This window comes from Nelusetta ayraudi, unplaced genomic scaffold (genome assembly GCF_046127955.1).
Source record: "Nelusetta ayraudi isolate G7.1 ecotype Tasmania unplaced genomic scaffold, CSIRO-AGI_Nayr_v1 ptg000072l, whole genome shotgun sequence".
Classification (NCBI taxonomy): Eukaryota; Metazoa; Chordata; class Actinopteri; order Tetraodontiformes; family Monacanthidae; genus Nelusetta; species Nelusetta ayraudi.
Window position 1 is genome coordinate 41687 of NW_027466122.1, and position 20984 is coordinate 62670.

General features: G+C 45.0%; 1 protein-coding gene across 2 annotated transcripts; it reads left to right on the plus strand.

The window, feature by feature from the left end:
* The first annotated feature begins 410 nt into the window (after window positions 1-410).
* plcb1 (phospholipase C beta 1) lies at window positions 411-20527 on the plus strand. 2 transcript variants are annotated; one of them, XM_076042996.1, is made up of 32 exons: window positions 411-861; window positions 2764-2841; window positions 3735-3803; window positions 5077-5217; window positions 5678-5757; window positions 6161-6214; window positions 7540-7615; window positions 8104-8204; window positions 8463-8626; window positions 9244-9390; window positions 10024-10181; window positions 10606-10688; window positions 11070-11154; window positions 11244-11409; window positions 12769-12827; window positions 12998-13094; window positions 13302-13386; window positions 13868-13992; window positions 14108-14262; window positions 14331-14498; window positions 14571-14670; window positions 15254-15358; window positions 15938-16050; window positions 16166-16316; window positions 16396-16449; window positions 16569-16746; window positions 16840-16972; window positions 17214-17290; window positions 17611-17700; window positions 17812-17869; window positions 18037-18123; window positions 18499-20527. In XM_076042996.1, the coding sequence occupies exons 1-32, from the start codon at window positions 763-765 to the stop codon at window positions 18649-18651; spliced, it is 3489 nt and encodes a 1162-aa protein (XP_075899111.1). In that variant the 5' UTR covers window positions 411-762; the 3' UTR covers window positions 18652-20527. The 2 variants fall into 2 exon arrangements, with proteins under 2 accessions (XP_075899111.1, XP_075899112.1); XM_076042997.1 differs by having other exon boundaries at window positions 12772-12827.
* Window positions 20528-20984: the final 457 nt, after the last annotated feature.

The following is a 20984-nucleotide window of genomic DNA, read 5'->3' on the forward strand; positions in this document are numbered from 1 at the left end:
CTGGTTCGATTCACCCGCTGCCGAGCCGCCCACTCCTTCCCCTTCTTTTTTTTTTTTTTTTTATCTCTCTCCCACCGGCACTTTATTCTCCCCATCCCCTCCGCTCTCCCCCGCTCTCTCCATCTCTCCCACTCCTTTCTTTCTTTCTTTCTTTCTTTCTTTCCCTCTGCCTCTCCCTGTCACTCGTCCATCTCTTATCCCTCCCCCATCTGTAGGAAGCTGCGGTTTGTGCGCATGTCGCAGATGAGTCAATTTGTGGAGGCAGCGCACGCACACATACACACACGCACGCACGCACACGCACGCACACACACATATCCTGTCTCCCACGAAGGCATCTGTTTCAGTCTGTCTCTCAGTGAGATGCAGCAGCAGCAGAACACAGAGCAATAGAAGCAGGGAGGCAGAGGAGCGGAGAGAGGGAGGGCTGAGAGAAAAGAGAGGAGGCTGGAATTCAAAAGAGTAAACAGAACTGAGGGGAGGCAAAAGAAGAAAAAAAAGGCAGGCGGGCGGGCGGGCAAGAGACAAGTGCAGTGAGAGAGAGAGAGAGAGAGAGAGAGAGAGAGAGAGATTGTGGCGGCAGAGAGGAAGGATGCTGCTGCAGCCGCCTGACTTCTTCTGGGGAGTTTGGGCTTGGACGTGATGGAGATGCAGCAGCGTGCGAGTGTCTGAAGTGTCTGAGCATCTCCACTGAGTGAGCGGGGAAAAGTGTGAGTGTGTGTGTGCGTGTCCACGTGTGTGTGAGTGAGTGTGAGTGAAGCCATGGCCAGCGCTCAGCCGGGGGTCCATGCACTGAAACTCCAGCCTCCATCCGTCTCTCACACGCTGAAGAACGGCAGCAACTTCATCAAATGGGACGAGGTAAGAAGGAGTCAGACCTTCTCTTCGTCTCCTCCTGTCATTTATTTAGGGTGGTGGTGGTGGAGGAGGAGGAGGGTGGGCATGGGGAGGTTGCACTTCTTTTAATTTGAATGCCATGTTGGAGAAGGTGTGTTTCATTCATTTGCTGACTGAGCTGCTGGTACCTGTAGATCTCACGTCAACAAGACAGGCACGAGCGAGTGTGTGTGTGTGTGTGTGTGTGTGTGTGTGTGTGTGTGTGTGTGTGAGAGAGAGAGAGAGAGCGAGAGAGATGCAGTCATTCTGTGCCACCTGTTGGTTTGAAGTCAGTTTGGATGCCGTTACTGTGCTGCAATACAGGATGACAATAAAACAAACACATCCCATTGTGTGTGTGTGTGTGTGTGTGTGTATGCATGTGTGTCTGTATGTGTGTGTGTGTCGGTATGCTGTAGTACAGGACCTGACTACAAGAAATGTGCTTTGAGGTTGCTATGGTAACTGGCTTGGTTACCACCACCTAAACAGATCTGATGTGTGTGTGTGTGTGTGTGTGTGTGTGTGTGTGCGTGTGTATGTGTGTGTGTGTGTGTGTGTATGTACATAAGTCGGTGATTTGAGATCTATATTATACATATATACAACTCAGGGAGAAGCTAATTTAATATCCCTGTGACTGTGCTTGAGCGTGTGTGTGTGTGAGTGTATGTGAGTGTGAGTGTCAGTGAGCATGTGCGTGCGTGTGTGTGTTGACATTTTACATGTAGAGCTGAGCTTTATGAAAAATAGTCAGTTGCTATGCCAACAAGTGACAACCAGAGTTGACCATCTTCAGTTTTTTCCTCCTCCTCCTCCTTCTTCTTCTTCTTCTTCGTCTTCTTCTTCTTCTTCTTCTTCTTCTTCTTCTTCTTCTTCTTCTTCTTCTTCTTCTTCTTCTTCTTCTTCTTCTTCTTCTCTCTCGGATGCTGCAGCTGCTCGGACGACCATCCGTGACCTTTTAATAAACATATAGCGAATCATAATGAGAAGTGACATCTGTGAAAATACTGTGTGTTCGCAGGCCTCTTCCCATCCTTTTATCTCCCGCGTGATGTTAATAGCAGTTGATCAGTTTCCACACAGACCTCTGCCGGGGATTTCCAAATATTTCGGTTACGGGCGACAAGCGTCGCTTCCCTTCCTGCGGCGCTGCAGCAGTGATAGCTTTGCTTTGTGTGTGTGTGTGTTACAAATGGCATCGGCCTTGTCACCAAAGTGTTTTGCTGGCAGAGTAAAAGACGCATGCTTGTTAAGCGTTAACTGGAACTAACTAGAAGGCCTAACCAGGATGACTTGGTGGCCTCTGTTGGGGTTTAAATGTGTCGTTCGTGAACGCCTGAAGCTTTTCCTCCAACATTTGCCTCTCATTAGTCTACTGATGGACCAAAAGTGATTATTCTAAATGATGACTGATGGTTTTAGATCCATTGATTTTCCATTGATCCATCCAGCCACTGATTTTACTACTTTTATGTGCGCCGTAATTTTAGGGGAGAGTCAAAAATGTGACTGTTGTTCATATGCAGCACTTGCAGCCAATTTAACACATTAACTTACCCTGTAGCATTATTATATATGTATATACACACACACACACATATATACCATGCCATCTGAAGAGATTTTCATCATATTTGACATATAAAACAAGTGTTAGTGTCAACAGTCAGCCCCCCTCTGGACTGACTGAACGGCCTCTGATGGGCTCAGAGAATAAAATAAAGATTACGGACGAGTGTGAATCCTCAGCACAGGCAGGTGCAGCGTTGCGTAATTCCCTTCTTCTGAAATTAGAGCAACACGTGAATCCGTCTCCGTGATTAGTCACTTCCACCTGTCCTTCCCCCTCTCTCTCTCTCTCTCTCTCCCTCGGTCTCTCTTCAGGATCTGTCGACTGTGACTCCTGTGACTCTGCACGTGGATCCGCAAGGGTTTTACCTCTACTGGACGGACCAAAACAAGGTAGTGAGCAAATACGTAAAGATATTCCTGTGGCGATGTTCTACTGACCAATGACAAAAATATTAATAATAAGAAAACCAGCTGGATGTTTGGGGGGAAAATAATGGGCTTTGTGTTTCTTTTTCGTTTGGAATGTAATTGGACACAATATTTACACGTTGCCTCTCTGGGATTTGGGCTGTTTAAGCTTCTTTCAATCTTCACTGTGCAAATAAATCGCAAATTCATATAAATATCAATAATATGTGCACTTGTAAAGCAATAATATATATATATATATATATATATACATATATATATATATATATATATATATATATATATATATATATATATATGTATATATATATATATATATATATATATATATATATATATATATATATATATATATATATATATATATATGTATATATTTTATTTTTGAAAACTTCTGAAATTCACACTTTGTCAGAAAATAAAATTGTCACAACACCAAACAGTTCAACCAATTGTGTCATTCAAATTGCGTTGAATAAAAAGTAACTTGACACATCAGGTCGTGATTATCGCGGCACTCTCTTCAAAGACTTGCAACGTGCTGTTTTATAAAATGTTCACACATTACGCGTTTGCCTCTCAGCGGGCCAACACTCGCGCCTGACCTGCTCCTCGTCCGGAAAATGTCAAACGGCGACAAATGAGCAGATAAAGAAAACAACATTAGCATTCGCGCGGCGAGCGAGTCAACATATTGACAGCGTGTGTTCATTAAGTGTCGCACAAACACACTGGCGCTGCCTGCAGGTGGGCCTGAACCCTCAGCAGTAAACAGGATGCTGTGTGGCTCCCCCCTCAGACAGCAGCTGACTCTGTGTGTGTGTGTGTGTGTGTGTGTGTGTGTGTGTCTCCAGGACACTGAGCTGTTGGACTTGACTCTGGTGAAAGATGTCAGAACAGGGAGAAGCACTAAAACCCCAAAGGTACCGTCTTCCTTTTGAGCTTCTGTCTCTTTTTGTTCTTATATTTTTAAATTTTCTGGTTTTCCTCCAACACCAAAAATCTGTGTTTGGTTCCCTCATCTTTGTTTTGCATTTCTACCACTTCATTGTTTGCATGTCATTATGCTTTCTCTTCCTCTCCCAACCCCCCCCCCCCCCTCTTTTTTTTTTTTAAGTTGCACAAAGTGTGCACTTTAAATATAGCCAAGAAATATTATGATGCATCCAGCGGGCTGTTCATTGCTAGTTAAATAATTTTGGACGATGTTTACTGTGGCGTTAAAAAGCTCATTCTGCTTCTCCGCTACCTACACATTTATTTTAGCAGCCCGGAAAATGATGTTGACATTTTAATGTTTGCTTTGGCAGGAAGCAACGCTCCATAAAAGCCCAAATGTTCCATCTCGCAAAAGGCTCTTTCTAGGTCGATCTAAATAAAAGAGTTTATCCAAGGCTATATTCTCATTGTAATTCTTTTTGAATTTGCATTGCAGATATATTTTTATGTCTTTACACTATAGAGTGTCACGTAATCTGCATTTTGCCTGTCGGTGAACTCAGAAATCAATTTTTATAGGAAGTGCGTCCTTAGAGCACACAGTTCTGGAAATTAGCTCTCTGTGATGTCACAAGGGGAACTCACTTCTCACTGATACCTCTCAGGTTCAACTATTATGCTCTTCCAACAAAGTGTCATTGTGAATCTATAGCCTAGTGTTTTTTGCAGGAGGCTGTAAACAGAGGGTTAAATCGCCCCTTTTTGTTGTCTAAACATCTCGAGACTTTTTTTCTCTGCCAGGCTCCAGGATGGAAAATACAGACCAGAACATTTTATGTAATATTCAACCTTTACAGTTGCTCTGAAACTTTTTATTTTATTTTTCCAGACAGTTAAAGTGGGCCGAGCCAAAACTCTTCAGCATGTCTTTGTCCTTGGATCCCTCATCAGTCAGGATTCCTGCGTGACTCTTGCTGAAACACTTACTCATCCTCTTGTCGCGTAGCCAAATTAGAGTGATTGATTTCCTGTTTAGCTCGGGGCCCCGTTAACTCCAGGGCGCCGCTGTGTAGACGAGACTTACAAGCGCTAACAAGTTCCCCTTGTTACCGGCGCATCACTTTGCATTCCGCCGAACCCCCCTCGCCATGAGGAGAGGACACTTTGTCAATAACTAGACGTTCATTAGTGAGTAACGAGAGCAGGACTCTCCTCCGGCCCCTCCGCCACTCTGACGCACATCCTCTCCACCAATAGGAGGCCAAGCTGCGGGAGCTGCTCGAAGTGGGGAACCTCGTCGGCCGGCTGGAGAACCGCATGGTTACCGTGGTTACGGCCTCGGACCTGGTCAACGTCAACCAGCTCAACTTTATCGCGTCGCAGGAAGAAGAAGCCAAGGTGGGTTGATGATGATGATGATGATGATGTCGTAATGATGATGATGGTGATGGTGATGATGGTGATGGTGATGATGATGATGATGATGATGGTGATGGTGATGATGATGATGATGATGATGGTGATGGTGATGATGATGATGATGGTGATGATGATGATGATGATGATGTCGTAATGATGATGATGGTGATGGTGATGATGATGATGATGATGATGATAATGGTGATGATCGATGATGATGATGATGATGATGATGATGATGATGATGATGATAGTGATAATGATGATGATGATGATGATGATGATGATGATGATAATGGTGATGATCGATGATGATGATGATGATGATGATGATGATGATGATGATGATAGTGATAATGATGATGATGATGATAGTGATGATGATGATGATGATGATGATGATGATGATGATGATGATGGTGGTGGTGATCTTTGCCAGGTCTGGTGTGAGGAACTCTTCTCTCTGTCTTCCAACCTGCTGAGCCACAACCTGAACAGAGACCACAGTCTCCTAAAAGTGTGAGTATGAAAAAAACAAATCACTGGAGAAACATCATTCAAATTAATGTGCATCCCAGGCTGGATATTCATCAGCAGGCCGCAGCCGCCGACTTGATCTGCCATAAATCCCCAGAGCACCTTTGTTTAATTCCAACTCAGTCACCCCTACTGAATCATTTGCTGCCTTGAAAAAATACCCACCACAGCGTCTAGATGCACTTCTAAAAATAAAACTAATAATAATATTGCTGAAAAGTACAATTCTCTCATGCAAACTGAAAACAAATGTTCCTTACAGTTTTAATTAAATGTTCATTATTTCTTTTTATATTCAAAAAAACAAAAACAAACAAACAAAAAAAAAAAACAGCTACTGTACAAAAATATATAGAATGTCTGGTCCTCTGCTTTGACTCCACAGGTACGTCAGACTGACCCTCCAGCCCAACGCAGAAGGACGAATCCCCGTGAAGAAGTGAGTCCCCCAATGTCTCAATGTCTCAATCAATGGCTGCGACCGATCGGGAGGCACATGGTCCACCAGGTGTTGGACCATGTGAGAAAATAGCCTGGCGGAAATCTGCAGAGACTCGCACAAACTCAAACTTTGCTCTTTCCTGTCGCTCGCTTCCTAAAATAAACTTAATTCCATGTGCACTTGGGGAAGCGAAAACAGGGACAGGATTCACGAAGGTGCTTAATTCAGCACTGACCTGGTAATCAACCGCTGCCAGAGGATGAGACGGATTACGGCGCTGTGACGGGAAGCTGTGTTTTCAGAAGCGAAACCAGCGGCGGAATCAAGGTCGAGTGGACGGACACGTTCGCTTCTCTGTCCGGCCAATGCCTTTGCTTGTACGTGACAAACCCTTCACACTTTTCACAAACAAATGTGTGTGGAAAGTGTCTTTAGAAGAGTTATTCATTTGTAACTGCAAGCTGGTCAGAGTCCAAACTATAGGAGAACTATTATGATGTCTGCTACATCATCATCATCATCATCGTTAATATTATTATCATTATTATCCACCCTTTAGGATCTTTACCTTCAGTGCCGAACATCACTAGAGTTTTTTTTAGCCCTCTGTTTATTACCTCCCACTAAAACGCCGGATGTTCAGCTTGCGGCCAGAAATGACACACTGTTGGCCCTTCCACACGTTCAGAAAACGAGAGAAGGAGGGCGGAACCAAGCCCTGGCTGGGGGTGTGGTCACTAACCGCTGGCAGAGCTGTTAGTGACATCACAAAGGGACAATTTCCAAAAGATGAAGCAGGCAAAAAAAAAAAAATCCCATACAGCCAGACCTTCCTTCGTTGACGGGCTTCAGTCCCGAGTTACTGTTGCAAAACGCCGGCGGAGGAGTTTCTGCAGGACACGAAGCTCCACAGTGAACAGACTCGTCCTCTGCCTGCCAGTTGTATCAGTGCCATGTGTTTAGCCTGAGCCCCTGGTTGTGTTGCCAGCGGCAGCACGTGGTTAGTCAGCCGATATCCTGCAGCGCGAGGATTACCGCCACTGCCCACCTGCTGACACTAGTTGGCGCTCTTGAAACATTTCCAGAAAACATGAACATTTAACTTTATGCCCTCGCTGCTCCAACAATTAAATTTGAATTGATCTTCTTCTTCTTCTTCTTCTTCTTCTTCTTCTTCTTCTTCTTCTTCTTTACTTCCCTCCTTGCAGAGCAGTGACAGTATTTTCTTTTAAAGCAGTGACTAACAGGAGGTGCTGTACTGTAAATAAATGCCGGAACACCAGTTGGTTTTTGATAACGGCGCGCCATGATTTCTATTGCAGCATCGTTCGGCTGTTTTCGTCAGACAGAAAGAAAGTGGAGAGCGCCCTGGAGAACTGCCGACTGCCCTATAGCCGGGTAAACACTCCGCATCTATTAATATTAATGTTCCTGGGGGTTCATGACTTCACTGCTTTAGAGTGTGCAAAGCAAAAGACACAAAAAAAGAGTCTTTTACACTCATCCTTCCGCCTCCTTCTTTTTTTTTCTATTTGCTGTTGTTGGATCTTTTTTGCCCAGAATGACTCACAGTGCACCGAGGGGTGAGAAAAAAAAAAAAAAAAAAAAAGCTCAGAGATGTGGGTCATCAAGTTTGAATGCAACTAGTCAAAAAGGCAGAAAGGCAGATTATCTGCGCACACTGGATCTCATCATGGCTGTTCCTCCTGTGAGAGGGGGAGGATTTACAGGCAGAGATTTGAGGAGATGAGAGTGAAATATGGGCAGGGAAGGAGGGATCAGTTGCTTTTTTTGGAGCAAACAAGACGAGATTGGACGATGAGACGTGTGTGTGTGTGTGTGTGTGTGTGTGTGTGTGTGTGTGTGTGTGTGTGTGTTGTTGACAGGGGGACAGTATCAAACTGGAGGACTTCACGCTGGAGGTGTACAGAAGCTTCCTGGACAGTCTGTGTCCACGGCCCGAGCTCAGCAGCATTTTTAAACTGCAGTAAGTTGCCGCTGTCACAGCCGGGACACGTTCAGACTATTGCTGTTAGCATTATTATGATTATTATTAATATTATTGGAAGGGGAAATAACATTCTCTTATCTTTGATAGCTTCAAAGCCAAAATCCCCAATGAGTCACTGGAGAATGTTTAAAGACGGAGGCTTGGGGTGTTTAATATGTTCAGAAAGTGTTTAAAAAAAAAAAAAAAAACGTAAATAAAGAAATGGCCTTTTGAATTGGTGTGGTGGTGTTGCAGGGGAGCCAAGGATAGGACGATGTCCGTCGACCAGATGACCGAGTTCATCAACAACAAGCAGCGAGACCCGCGGCTCAACGAGATCCTCTACCCACCGTTGAGGCCGGTGCAGACCAACAGCCTGATGGAGAGGTACCAGCACGACAAGGCAGAGCTGCAGCAAGGTGCACGCACACACACACACACACACACACACACACACACACTCACACACCAGAAGCACCTCCCTTCTCATCTTCTAGCTATGGTGCATTTCCCATTTTGGTTCATTTTCCAAATAAGCTGATATGAAAATATGCTGATTTTTATTTATTTATTTTTGAATATTGATGCAAGAATATCCACACACACACCTACACACACACACACACACACACCTACACATGCACACACATATTCACACACACCCACAGGGAGAGGGAATCTAAAATAATAATTGAAGGCGGCTGCCAACACAACATTTTGGCAGTCGGCACGTTTTTCTGTTGTTATTTTTGCACCGCCAGTAAAATAGATTCATGTGTTTATTTTCGTCTATTGGGCGCATGAGGTGTGAAGTGGAAACCAGTGAAGTGGAATCTGATTTAAAAAAAAAAAAAATCAGATTTCAGAGAAGTATAGTTAAAAGAAAGAGTTAAGTTGTTGGTGTGGTGCAAGAGTGAGCAGGATGCAGGAGGAGGAGGAAGAGGAGGAGGAGGAGGAGGAGGGGCGAGATGGAGGTGGCCGATTGGCCGCAGTTGATGAACTGTCGCTGTTGTGTTGTTTTTTTGCGTCCTGACAGGCGTCATCACGCTGCAGGCCTTCTCCAGCTACCTGTCCAGCGACGAGAACGGCGTCATCCCTCCGGAGAAGCTGGACCAGTCCGAGGACATGAGCTTCCCTCTGTCGCACTACTTTGTCAACTCGTCGCACAACACGTACCTGACAGGTGCGCACAGGTGTCTTAAGTTTTGTGTTATAGTAGCTCCCTGAAGGATCGAACTCTTAGATTAGATTATATCTTATATTAATACCTTGATTTATGGCTTATGCTCATCTGAATTCCACAGGAGCAACTTTGCACAACTAATTTATTCATGAATTATACCATAAATTCAATGATATTTTCAGAGTATGGCATATTTTACCCCTGCGTTAAAGACTGAGGCTTTGTTGGACCCTCCATCTATCTATCTATCTATCTATCTATCTATCTATCTATCTATCTATCTATCTATCCAACTATGTAATGAGGATCTAACAGGCTCAGTTTTGAAGGCGGCAGAAACAGCTGAGACTTTAGTTGAGAGAAAAAAACCTTCAACCTCCTTGAACAGACTGAAGGATTAAACATCCGCGAGCGCGTCGGGACACAGAGCTGCGCTCTGCAAAGCCATAAAAGTGCTTCTGAGCGCCGCTGAATTGAATTGAATCAATCAATTACGAGTCTGGAAATGGATCCGGACGACGGAGATTAAAGCGAAAATAGCTTTTTACACGGCACCGCATGGCATTAATGTTGACTTGAGGGCTTGACTCCTCCCTCCAACCACTGACTCCCTCCGCCACTGTGACGCTGCAGCGGGCCAGCTGGCCGGGAGCTCCTCGGTGGAGATGTACCGGCAGGTGCTGCTGGCCGGCTGCCGCTGCGTGGAGCTGGACGTGTGGAAGGGACGGACGGCCGAGGAGGAGCCCGTCATCACGCACGGCTTCACCATGACGTCGGAGATCCCCTTCAAGGTGCCTCCTCCTCACACTGCAAACTCACCCGCTTCAAGGTGCCTCCTGCCAGTCGTAGCCGTTCTCCCGCGCTGATCCAATTTCCCGCCGACGGTTTGGTCTGCGACGTCACAGAGGCTCTCGCCGTGGAAAAACGTAATCACATCCCGATCACGGGAGCAGCTTTGTGGCTCTTGGTCCCTCCAACGATTCAGACATCAGTCGGTTTAATTTAATCCCTTCCGAAATTTTAACTGCCAGCTCTGATTCCCTCATTGCTGCAATGTTGGACGAGTTGCATAGTATTTCCAATTATTGGTTAAAGGCCGTCATTCTGCGCGTGTGTTTTTTTCTTAATGTATTTTAAGTTGCCTTTCAGTTGCTCTAGTGATGACCTTGGCTCTGCTGACAGAAACTTTTCTTTTTTTTTTGCATCATTTTGCAGGAAGTGATTGAAGCCATTGCAGAGTGCGCCTTCAAGACCTCCCCGTTCCCAGTCATACTGTCCTTTGAAAACCACGTGGACTCGTGAGACTCTCTTTCATCCTTCATTCCTCTGTTTTATTTGAAAAAATACAATACCAGTCAGAATTCTGGACACACCTGTTTCTTCTTTATCTTTACTTGTTTATACACTGTCGATACAGTACATACTGAAGACATCAAATATATGACCAAGCTATGTGGATTATATGTTATGTTATACATATTTTACATGAAGGGTGGCTATTCTAGATCATCTGCAATATAAAACTTGTAGTGAGTGAAGATCTACAATGGAAACAGTCATGAAAATGAAAGAAAAACCATTAAATCAGGAGTGCTGTATATGTCCACACTTTTGAATGGTAGTTTATCATTGTGGTCAATATGACAGAATTCAACAACACGTATTGATGTGTCTGTTAGTTTGAAGCAACAGGCGAAAATGGCCGAGTATTGCCGCTCGATATTTGGAGAAGCGCTGCTGATCGACCCGCTGGACAAATACGCCGTGAGTATCAACCTCCAGGTCACCTCCAGGTCACCTCCAGGTCACCTTCTGGCCTCCTCACGCAGTAACCAAACCCTCTCCGTCCCCAGCTGGAGTCGGGCGTCCCGCTGCCCAGCCCCCAGGAGCTGATGGGCAAAATCCTCATCAAGAACAAAAAGTCGCACAAGCCCTCCAACAGCGCCGACACCAAGCGGCTGGCCGACCAGGCCGCCAGTCAGAGCAGCGAGCCGGTGTCTCCTAGCAACAACACGGGAGGTGAGACACAAAGACACACAAGGACTCTTCTCAGCCTCGACCATCGGCTGTGGGAACAATGACGCGTGCGTGCGTGCGTGCGCGTGTGTGTGTGTGTGTGTGTGTGTGTGTGTGTGTGTGTGTGTGTGTGTGTGTGTGTGTGTTTTCGCTGCCACGCGCCCGGCGGCCCTTTGTCTTAGGAGGCATAAAAAAACGAACGTGAGTGACTCATCTGTCGGCTGTCTGCTTGTGGCTCAGAATACAGGAACGCGTTCGGCGTCGGCCTTTACGTCGAGTCGTCGACATCCAGCAAATTCTATCAGCGTCACTGCGTGACAATCACCAAAAGCTGTCCTCTGCCAAACCTGTCAGAGGACACGGACAAGCGCTAAATATTCTATTCCCATCCTGTTTTTTTTTTTGTCTGGCCCCACAGCAGCTCTCATCTCGATTTTTTTTTTTTTTTTTTTGTTTCCTATTTGCCCTCTGCACCTCATCTGGGACGTCCCGGTAATGAGCAGGACATCCCAGAAGAGGTCAGCGGCTCAGACGAGAAATTAAACGGCAGCGCAGAGGAAACTCGGGGAGCTTTATTGACACACATGATGAGCAACTCCTGGAAAACAAAACAAAACTAAACAAAAAAAAAAAGAAACAAACCTGCGGGCACGTGCACGCAGACACGCAAAGCAGGTGTGGGACTGCCAGGCCCGTCGGTACACAAAGAGCAGACGTGCGCTGGAGTGCACACTCATCCAGCAGGCGTGGGCTGAATAATCACCTGCCGAGAGGTCCTGTTGTTTACCGAGCCGCAGCCGCCCGTCTGCTTTGTAATCAGCCCACTGTTGCTGCGTGCCGCTCCAAGAGTTACAGCGAGTCTGCCGCCGCCGCCGCCGCTTGATTGGTCCGCCGGCTGTGTTTTTAAAACCGATATCCAGAAGTGTTCGACTGCAGTGTTCAGAGTTCAATGTGTTTCCTATGACGCTTCACACCATACATGTATTATAAGAGCTGGATACCGGACTGGCAATATGGCAGTGCGCCGATTTTCCCAGTGGCCACTGGAGGTACTGCAGGAGAAAAATCAAATGGACCCAAAAAGCATTTTTCCCATCGACCTCAATTCAAAAATAAACATCTTTAGAACAGCTGCCAGGACGACTGTGACCTGAAATGCGATTCATAGCAAATCTTTCTTTTGTAGATTTTTCAGTTATGGTCTTTCAGTCATTTCAAAAAATGCTCAAGGCCAGAAAGTGAAAGTGACACTACTGCCCATGCTCTATGGGCCCATTAGTACGGAAGTCAAAAGCTTTTTCGGTGTATGCACTGAGTGAGCGACAGCGACACCCATAAAGACTTGTGCGACTCTGATTTCAGCAGAGATGGAGGCCGAGAGCGAGGAAGAGGACGACGACGACGACGACGATGGTAAAAAGGTCAGCAACAGTTGCTTCTCTGTTTTTTGTCACCGCAAATGACAAAATGTCCGCCTGTTTCCATCGCTGTGACCACATCCGGTGTTTCTGCTCAGTATTTCTGCCCGCCACATGAGAAGGTTGGAAGCTTCTCATTTGTTTTACTTTATTTATTTGTTTGTTGACCTCAGGGCTCGTCGGAGAGGGAGGCCGTGGCCACGGAGGAGATGTCCACCCTGGTCAACTACGTCCAGCCCACCAAGTTCAACTCCTTCGAGGCTTCCAAGAGTAAGAAAAACTGATCGGACAAAAAAAAAAAAAACACAACCCAAAGTTCTTTCTTAGTTTTCTCCAACAAAATGAGACTGTTTGCCTTTTTCTACTGAGTCATTATCGCGTCTGACATGCAGATTTTTTCATTGCGTTCTGCTTACAAAGGAAGTGGCGCGAGCGTGTTGAAACCATGGTAATGTGCTTGTGTGTCCACGTGCGCAGAGGCGGCCCGCTGTTACCACATGTCGTCTTTTGTGGAGACCAAAGCGTTGGAACATCTCACAAAGTCCCCGGTGGAGTTTGTCGAGTATCCTTGGCAACGCTTCCGCCGCCTCCGTCCATCTTGTTCTTTCCCTCTTTTGATGCTCCGGCACAAGAAAAAAAGAAAAAGAAAAAAATTCTGCCTCTGACAGACATTTAATATTCACTTTTAATTCGGCACCTGCTGTTCTGCCTTTGAGAGCCTCCTCCCCTCGTCTGTGCACGCCAGATATGGTACACTGAATATGAAAACAAATGTAGTAATCATGGAAAAACCAGCCGCAGTTTGTGGGCGTTTGCCTTCGAGGCGCCTCGGAGAGAGAGAGAGGGGGGGGGGGAACCTGCGACCCATTTCTGCTGTATTTTATTATTTATGCTGTTTCTGCATTTCAATATACGACTAATATGCATCATTTTTGATTGTCTGTTTGAGTTACAGGTTTAGCTTGTGTAAATGTTTTTTTTCCACATAATTTTAAATTACTTTTCAGCTCCCCAGCACTTGTTCTTAACTCTGCGTGAACCAGATATAACAAATCCCAGCTGAGTCGTATTTACCCGAAAGGCACCAGAGTCGACTCGTCCAACTTTATGCCTCAACTCTTCTGGAACGCCGGCTGCCAGCTGGTGGCGCTCAACTACCAAACCATAGGCAAGTGGTCCCGATAAATTGTAAAATGTCCCGTGTGGTAGCAGACAATCAGAGTCTTTCACTGTCACTCCTCCTCCTTCTCCGTCTCTCTAAACGTGAGTGTCTTGTGCTCCAGATTTGTCCATGCAGCTCAACCTCTTCGTGTTTGAGTACAACGGACGCAGCGGCTACAGACTGAAGCCTGAGTTCATGAGGAGGCCGGACAAACACTTCGACCCCTTCACCGAAAACACGGTGGACGGCATCGTGGCCAACACTCTCTCTGTGAAGGTAGCACAGGTTTTTCTTGGGCTTTGCCCTCCTCCCGTCTGTTTTTCACCGCTCTGCGTCTCTCGCAGGTGATTTCGGGCCAGTTTGTGACGGAGCGGCGGGTGGGCGTGTACGTGGAGGTGGAGATGTTCGGACTTCCTGCCGACACCAGGAGGAAAGCGCTCAAGACCAAAACCTCCCAGAACAACAACGCCATCAACCCGGTGTGGGACGAGGAGCCCATCATCTTTAAAAAGGTGAGCGGAGGAGAAAAACAGGAAGTAGTCCGGTCAGGCAGGAAGTGAGCTCACAGTGCGGTTCTCCGACAGGTGATCCTTCCCACTCTGGCCTCGCTGAGAATCGCCGCTTTTGAGGAGGGAGGGAAGTTTATCGGCCACCGTATTATTCCAGTGTCCGCTGTCAGACCAGGTAGCCAATAAAATCCTGTTTTATTCATCTTTGAATTTTTTTTTGTTTATATCTAAATACCAAGAACCAAAACTTTTTTAGAACTGTAATAAAATGCAAATTATCACTATAATCCCCCTTTTAAATTTTATATCTTGCTTATTTCCTTATTTCCTAATTTTCATTTTTGCCTCTTTGTGTTTTTTGTATTGTTCTTGTTATTCTCTTTTATTGCATTGCATTTCCTTTTTCTTTTTTTTTTAATTATATGCCATATGGGATTGTGTGCACTTTGCAACTCTGTGCAATATGCATTTGTCTTGTGTGCAGCTGTATTTGCAAACTTCAGGCCAAAACAAATTTTCTTTTGGGGCGATAAAGTTTTGATCTCATCTCATTTATTTTTTTAATTACATTGTCAAAAACTATTGTGCCTGGTAATTCAGAGGCCACCAGACCCTTCGAACAAATCCTCCCTGCAGGTTTAAATATTAAGTTTAGGCCTAAATGTGCCTGCAGCTCCTCAGCTGCTGCAGTGGTGTGTGGATGGATGGCAGGTGGTCGCTCACCTGCACACTCACCTGAACCCGTCTGCCTCCCTCAGGTTACCGCTACATCGGCCTGAGGAACGAGAAGAACCAGTCTCTGATCCTCCCGGCCGTCTTCGTCTACATCGAGGTCAAAGATTACGTCCCCGACACGTTTGCAGGTGTGGATGTTGTGTCGATTTGTTATAACTGCCAACATGAAGCTTTTATCTTCACCTGGAAAATCTGCATTCTGTCCCTCCGGGAGATGTCAGAGACGAGAAAACTGCACTTTTACCTCCGCAAAAATGAATAATTTTAATCTAGCCTTCAGAAAGGGTTTGTTTTAAACGTCCAGTGCTTTTTTTTTTAGGGTATAACTTGGTTAAAATTAATGTTCAGTTGTAATTATTTCACCTTTTTGAAAAGAGTGGTGAACATAAAAGTTGAAAAAATAGAATAAAACTACAAGATAATTCAAAAAAATGTGTGAATTAAAATATATCAAGATGTTTGATGCAGATAGCGCATGCATGATGGTGATTAGATTTTCAAGTAATATCATAAAACATATTCACTGCTGAGAAGCTCTCTGGGGCCCCCCACAGGACAAATGCCATTAACTCATAGATGGTTGATTTACAACAGATAAAATCATCTCACGGATTTGTATTTGTTTCTTTAGTCATTTTAGTAGAAAGGAAATTAGGGCTGACATTTCTCATTTTAACTGGTCATCACTGTATATAATTCCTTTCCAGATGTGATCGAGGCCTTGTCCAATCCTATTCGCTACGTCAACCTGCTGGAGCAGAGGTCCAAGCAGCTGGCGGCTCTGACTCTGGACGATGTGGAGGAGGACACGCAGACGGAGGTCCGGCCACTTCCTGCAGTTCTGGGGTCACAATGGCCTGAGTTCTGTGTGTGACGCCTGTGCGCGTGTGCGTGTGTGTGTGTGTGTGTGTGTGTGTGTGTGTCTGTATATCCAGGATGAGACAGAAACCAGCGCTGAGCGAAAAAGCGAGCAGAAGTCGCCCCCCCTGGAGAACGGGCTTAGCCCCGCCTCTGGCCCTGCAGGCCACACCCCTGTGGCCACCACCCCCAAAGCGGCTGCAGCCAGTCAGCAAGCCGCATCCACAGGTAGCATCCACCATGGATTAAACCACGACGGATGTCAAGGATTTTTAATTCTGTTTGTTTGCTTTGCTTTGCCTTTCAGATGCAAACAAGCCAGCAGCAAAGACTGAAGATCTGGTCTTAAGTGTTCTGATAGGTTGGTTCTCTGATTCACTTGCTAAGTCCTCAGTTACTGCGTTCCTCAGTGAGAAAACATGGGAGAAATATGCCTGATGCCTTAATGAAATATGCCGCCGGGTCCCTTTGGCAACCCAGATGTGCCGCCGTGCGCCCTGGAGAGTCTGCAGCAGTCCAAGGTTTACCAGAAGGAGCAGCGGCGGCAGTTCAAAGAGCTGAAGGAGCTGGTGAGGAGGCACCAGAAGAAAACCTCCGAGCTCCTCCGAGAGTTCAACAACAAGTACAAGAAGATGACCAGGCAATGCAGCAAGAGCAGGTAGATGCGTTTGTGCCCTACAGTTATCATTATTATTACTATTATTATTATTTTGTCCCCAGCATCACTGTTTCACGTCTGTCTTCCTCTCAGAAAAGCATCTTCGGGGAGCGAGAAAGACGAGCGCCTGCAGCAGCTGAGAGACGAGCAGCAGCAGCAGCTCCTGGCGCTGAGGCAGGAACAGTACTACAGTCAGAAGTACCTGCAGAGGGAACACATCAAGATGGTAAATTACGAATGACAGGCGGGGAAAAAAACAGCAGAACCTTCATCCCAGCTGTTGGGTTTTGTATTGGTTTTTCTTCAGGCAGCTGCAGGTGGAATCTGTTAAAATTAAACTTTCCCTGCGGAAAAGCTCAATCCGAGTCACGGCGGAACCATCAGAGTGTGATGCCTTTAACTTCAGACCTGTTCTGCTGTATCATAGTTACGGACGTGTGTTATTTGTGTGCCTCTGCGTCCTGCAGCTGACGGAGCGGCTGAGCAGTCTGGCTGAGGAGACTCACAGCGGCCAGATGAAGAAACTCAAAGAAATCTGTGACAAGTGAGTTTCTGAGTCTGGACGTTCAATTGTGTCAGGATTTCAGTGGTCTTGGCAAATCAGCTGCATTGTTAAGGGTTTGAATGGGTTTCCAGTTGATAAAAACAAAGAACATTTTTGTGGAGAAAGCTGAAGTAAAGTTGGGAATGTGGAAAAACATTTTAGTATTCTTTAAAAAAAAAAATGTGACTTGCTAATCTGTAGATTAGTTTTTTAAGTCATTAATTTAAAAATGATAATGTCTGGAATGCCTCAGGTTGACTACACTCTGCGTAGACTGATGTGTTCACAGCAAATTTACAGTTACTTTTCTGCCGCTGCAGGGAGAAAAAGGAGTTGAAGCGGCAGATGGATCGAAGGAGAACGGAGAAGATCAACCAAGCGAAGACCAAAGAGAAACATCTGGCAGAGGAGTAAGATCTTTTCCCTGCTTCACGCGCTGGTGGCTGAAAGATTTTCTTTTTTTTTTATTTCTTCTTTAAAATTTCGTCTAAAACTGACCCGGCCGCTCTGTTTGTGCTCAGGGAGAAGATCGAGATCAATAAGTCTTACGTCAATGAAGTCGTCCAGAACATAAAACGGGTGAGCGGAGGACAGAGAATCTGCCTCCACGCCGACTCTCTCCTCGAGCTTCCCCACCGTCAAGACGCAGCTGTTGGATGCCGAGGGGTTATTTTTGTTTTTGTGGTGCTGAAACTCGTGAAAATCGTCAGCGTGCGTGTTGTTGCTTTGTTTGTTTCTGTCTGCAGCTGGAGGAGACCCAGACGAAGCGCCACGATCAGCTGGTGGAGCAGTACAACGAGCTCCTGCAGGAGATACAAGACCTGAAACCAAAGGTGTTATTAAGAGGCCTTTTCTTTGCAGCCGTTGTCTCATTGTACCTCAGTGAAACAAAGCCCAGGCCCAGTTTGCTCTGCGCGGGGCTCCGAGCTGCTGCTGCTGCTGGTGCAGCTGCTGCCTCTGACTTCTCGCCCACACGCTCTCAGATCAGCGCTGACGTCAACAGTGGGATGCTGTAACATGCCCTGCAGGGCTGGTAGTAACTGCTGCGGCCAGCTGGTGGCGTTATGAAACGCGCATCCCATCTGTCTCCGTGGCAGGGGGTTGTTTTCTCTCAAATCTCGCTGTTTTGTTTCGACGCCGACTCGTCTCTCTTAAAGGAATCATCGGAGAAGTGAACCTGAGTCAACGTTCCCTTGTCTTTTCTCCAGCTGCAAGGCGCCGTGGAGGCCGACTTCCAGGAGAAGTTCCAGTGCTTGCCCGGCGAGATCCAGGACTTCCTGCAGGACAGGAAGGCCGAGGTCAGAGGTCACAGCAAGTCGCGGTCGTCCACGCCGCACGAGGCGCTGTCAGAGGAGGACTGAGCAGGAAAGACAAGGATCAGCTGACTGAAGCAGAGCTGCAGAGGGACGAGGGAGGCTGAGATTACAAAGACTGTTAATTTCATTTTTAAAGGACAAATGCTTTAATTATTTGCTGGGTTTTTTTTTCTAAATACCATTTTGAGCATGCACTTTGCTGTTCTTCAGCGTTTAGTCAAAGGCCATACAAGTCCTTGTTTTCTGTCATTTAGACAGACATGCATGACATCATCTATCTATCTATCTATCTATCTATCTATCTATCTGTCCATCTATCTATCCAACAGGTGGTGCCTGGAGTGCAAACCATATTTATTGATTAATTATCAGCCCAAAATATGTATATTTGCATTAGTTATTCAATATTTCAATGATATTGCTATAGTGTATTATAATATATTACATATTCTAAAAAAAAAAAAAAGTGCCAATTATGAGGTTATTTATAATTATTGGTCACTCTTAAAGCCAACTTTTAAAGATCAAGAAAATGCAGTTCATAGAATTGTAAATAAATCCTTCCAAGATTATCCAATAGGAAGGTTTGATTATTTGATTATAAGTGTGTGTGTGAGGAATTCTGATTATAGAAACAGGGGAAAATAAATTCCATGTCGCGCATTCCCTCATTTCTGCTGCCACAGTGATGCTGAATTCAGACAAAAACCATTTAGACCAGGGTCCCTTCTTTCATTTGCACTTTTTTTGCACAGGCTTTTTTTTTTAGGCCTTTCTTTTGCCTTTTTATTTCCACGTGGAAGCTGACAGTCGTCCAGTCGTCCTTATGAAAAGGCAGGAGCACAAACACAGACACCAGGAAGTCATGTGGAAACTCATTTTTAAACACAATTTTAAGAAGCAGAAAAAAGAAGGGAGTGGCTCAGTCAAAATCTAATTCATGTGAACTTTGTGCTCAATGTTTACGGAGATTGTTTGTCATATGTCACAACAAGTTTAATTATGCACTTGATTACAGTGTTAAGATTGTGTATGATTTATTTTTTTTGGTACTGATTAATGAAACATGATAAGGTGTGTAAATTATCGCATGACTGATTTCCAGTCCTGACTTTTACTTCCATGCTAGAAGGAAAATGTCCTGAGGCAGGTTGTGGTGTAATGAAAGCTTTTTTTTGATTTTTCATTTGAATTTATTTCATTTCTGTTTTTTTTTATTATTTAAAAAAAGACTGACAGCAACATCATTCCTGTTACCTCTGACTGCTACAGTTCGACACGCTGTCAGATGCAGAAGAGCCTTGACGTCTGCCGCCACTGCATGACTTATTTAATGGAATTTACATGTTTTTGATTATTTATTTGTTACTTCCATAACTAGACGAAAAGAAAAGTCCAAACGGACTAAAGTGTTTCCGTGTTGACTTTTTTAGAAAAAAAAAAAAAAAAAAAAAGATAAAAAGATATACATTGAATGGAAATTGTCACTTGAACGGTGATCTTCCTGAAAATATTTGTCACAACATTTCTCTGTGTTTTTCCTGTTTTTTTCTTCTGGACTTTTACAAGCTAAAAATTTAAAAAAGAAGAAGAAAATGATGATGCTGTGTTCAACAACCGTCTTACTGGGAAGCATTTCCTGGAGATTTTCCTCATCAGTTTCAAAGGCAATACCTTCAGCTGCTAAACGTCCAAGTACCTCAGTTTTCAGCCACCGATTTAGGTCAAATCTGCACGTATGAAACGACACATTTGAGTCCTAGCTTCTCCAGCAGAAGGCCTTGTAAAGCACACCCGTGCGTTAGTCATGAAACTGAGCATGCTCGTCGTTCTGGAGTTCCCGCCCGGTAGAATTGTTTCTTGTTTACACCGAACGTAAGCTGTTTACTTTGAAAGACTATTAAAAGGATTTGGTCTAAGAGTGGATGTCATTTGTCGACTCCCCCGCTGCTGCTGCTGACGACAATGGATGGAAAGAAGGTAGTGGCTGTTGTCAGTCCCGTCAAGGCAAAGGCTTTGAATCTGTGTCTGCACACAAAAACAAAGCTGCAAATCTTGTGCGTCAGGAACTTAATGTGCGCTTTCACATTGAGGGCGTTGCATTTGTGACGGGGGAAGATAATGTGACGGGCAGCCTGTCAGCCTCTGCTTGTTAATGTCACTATCAATATATCATTTTCATGCGCTGTTGTTTTTACAGTAGTTTTCTATTTCTTTGTTTGCACAATGTGTCACATTTTTAAGCCAATCTTAGAATTTTGTGTCAGTTAAAAAAAGAATAAAATGCACAAAAACAAACAAACAAACAAACTCCTATGCCAATCGTGACAGAGAATGTTTGCTGGTTCCATGGAGAGAAGAAAATATACATGCGAGAT

What these genes read in the sequence shown, in the direction of transcription:
- plcb1 (XM_076042996.1), top strand. Translation starts at nt 763, where the DNA reads ATGGCCAGCGCTCAGCCGGGGGTCCATGCACTGAAACTCCAGCCTCCA. An exon ending in CGTCGGAGATCCCCTTCAAG is followed by an intron (nt 10,182 to 10,605) that starts GTGCCTCCTCCT and finishes ATCATTTTGCAG; the next exon opens with GAAGTGATTGAAGCCATTGC. An exon ending in GGTCTTAAGTGTTCTGATAG is followed by an intron (nt 16,450 to 16,568) that starts GTTGGTTCTCTG and finishes TTGGCAACCCAG; the next exon opens with ATGTGCCGCCGTGCGCCCTG.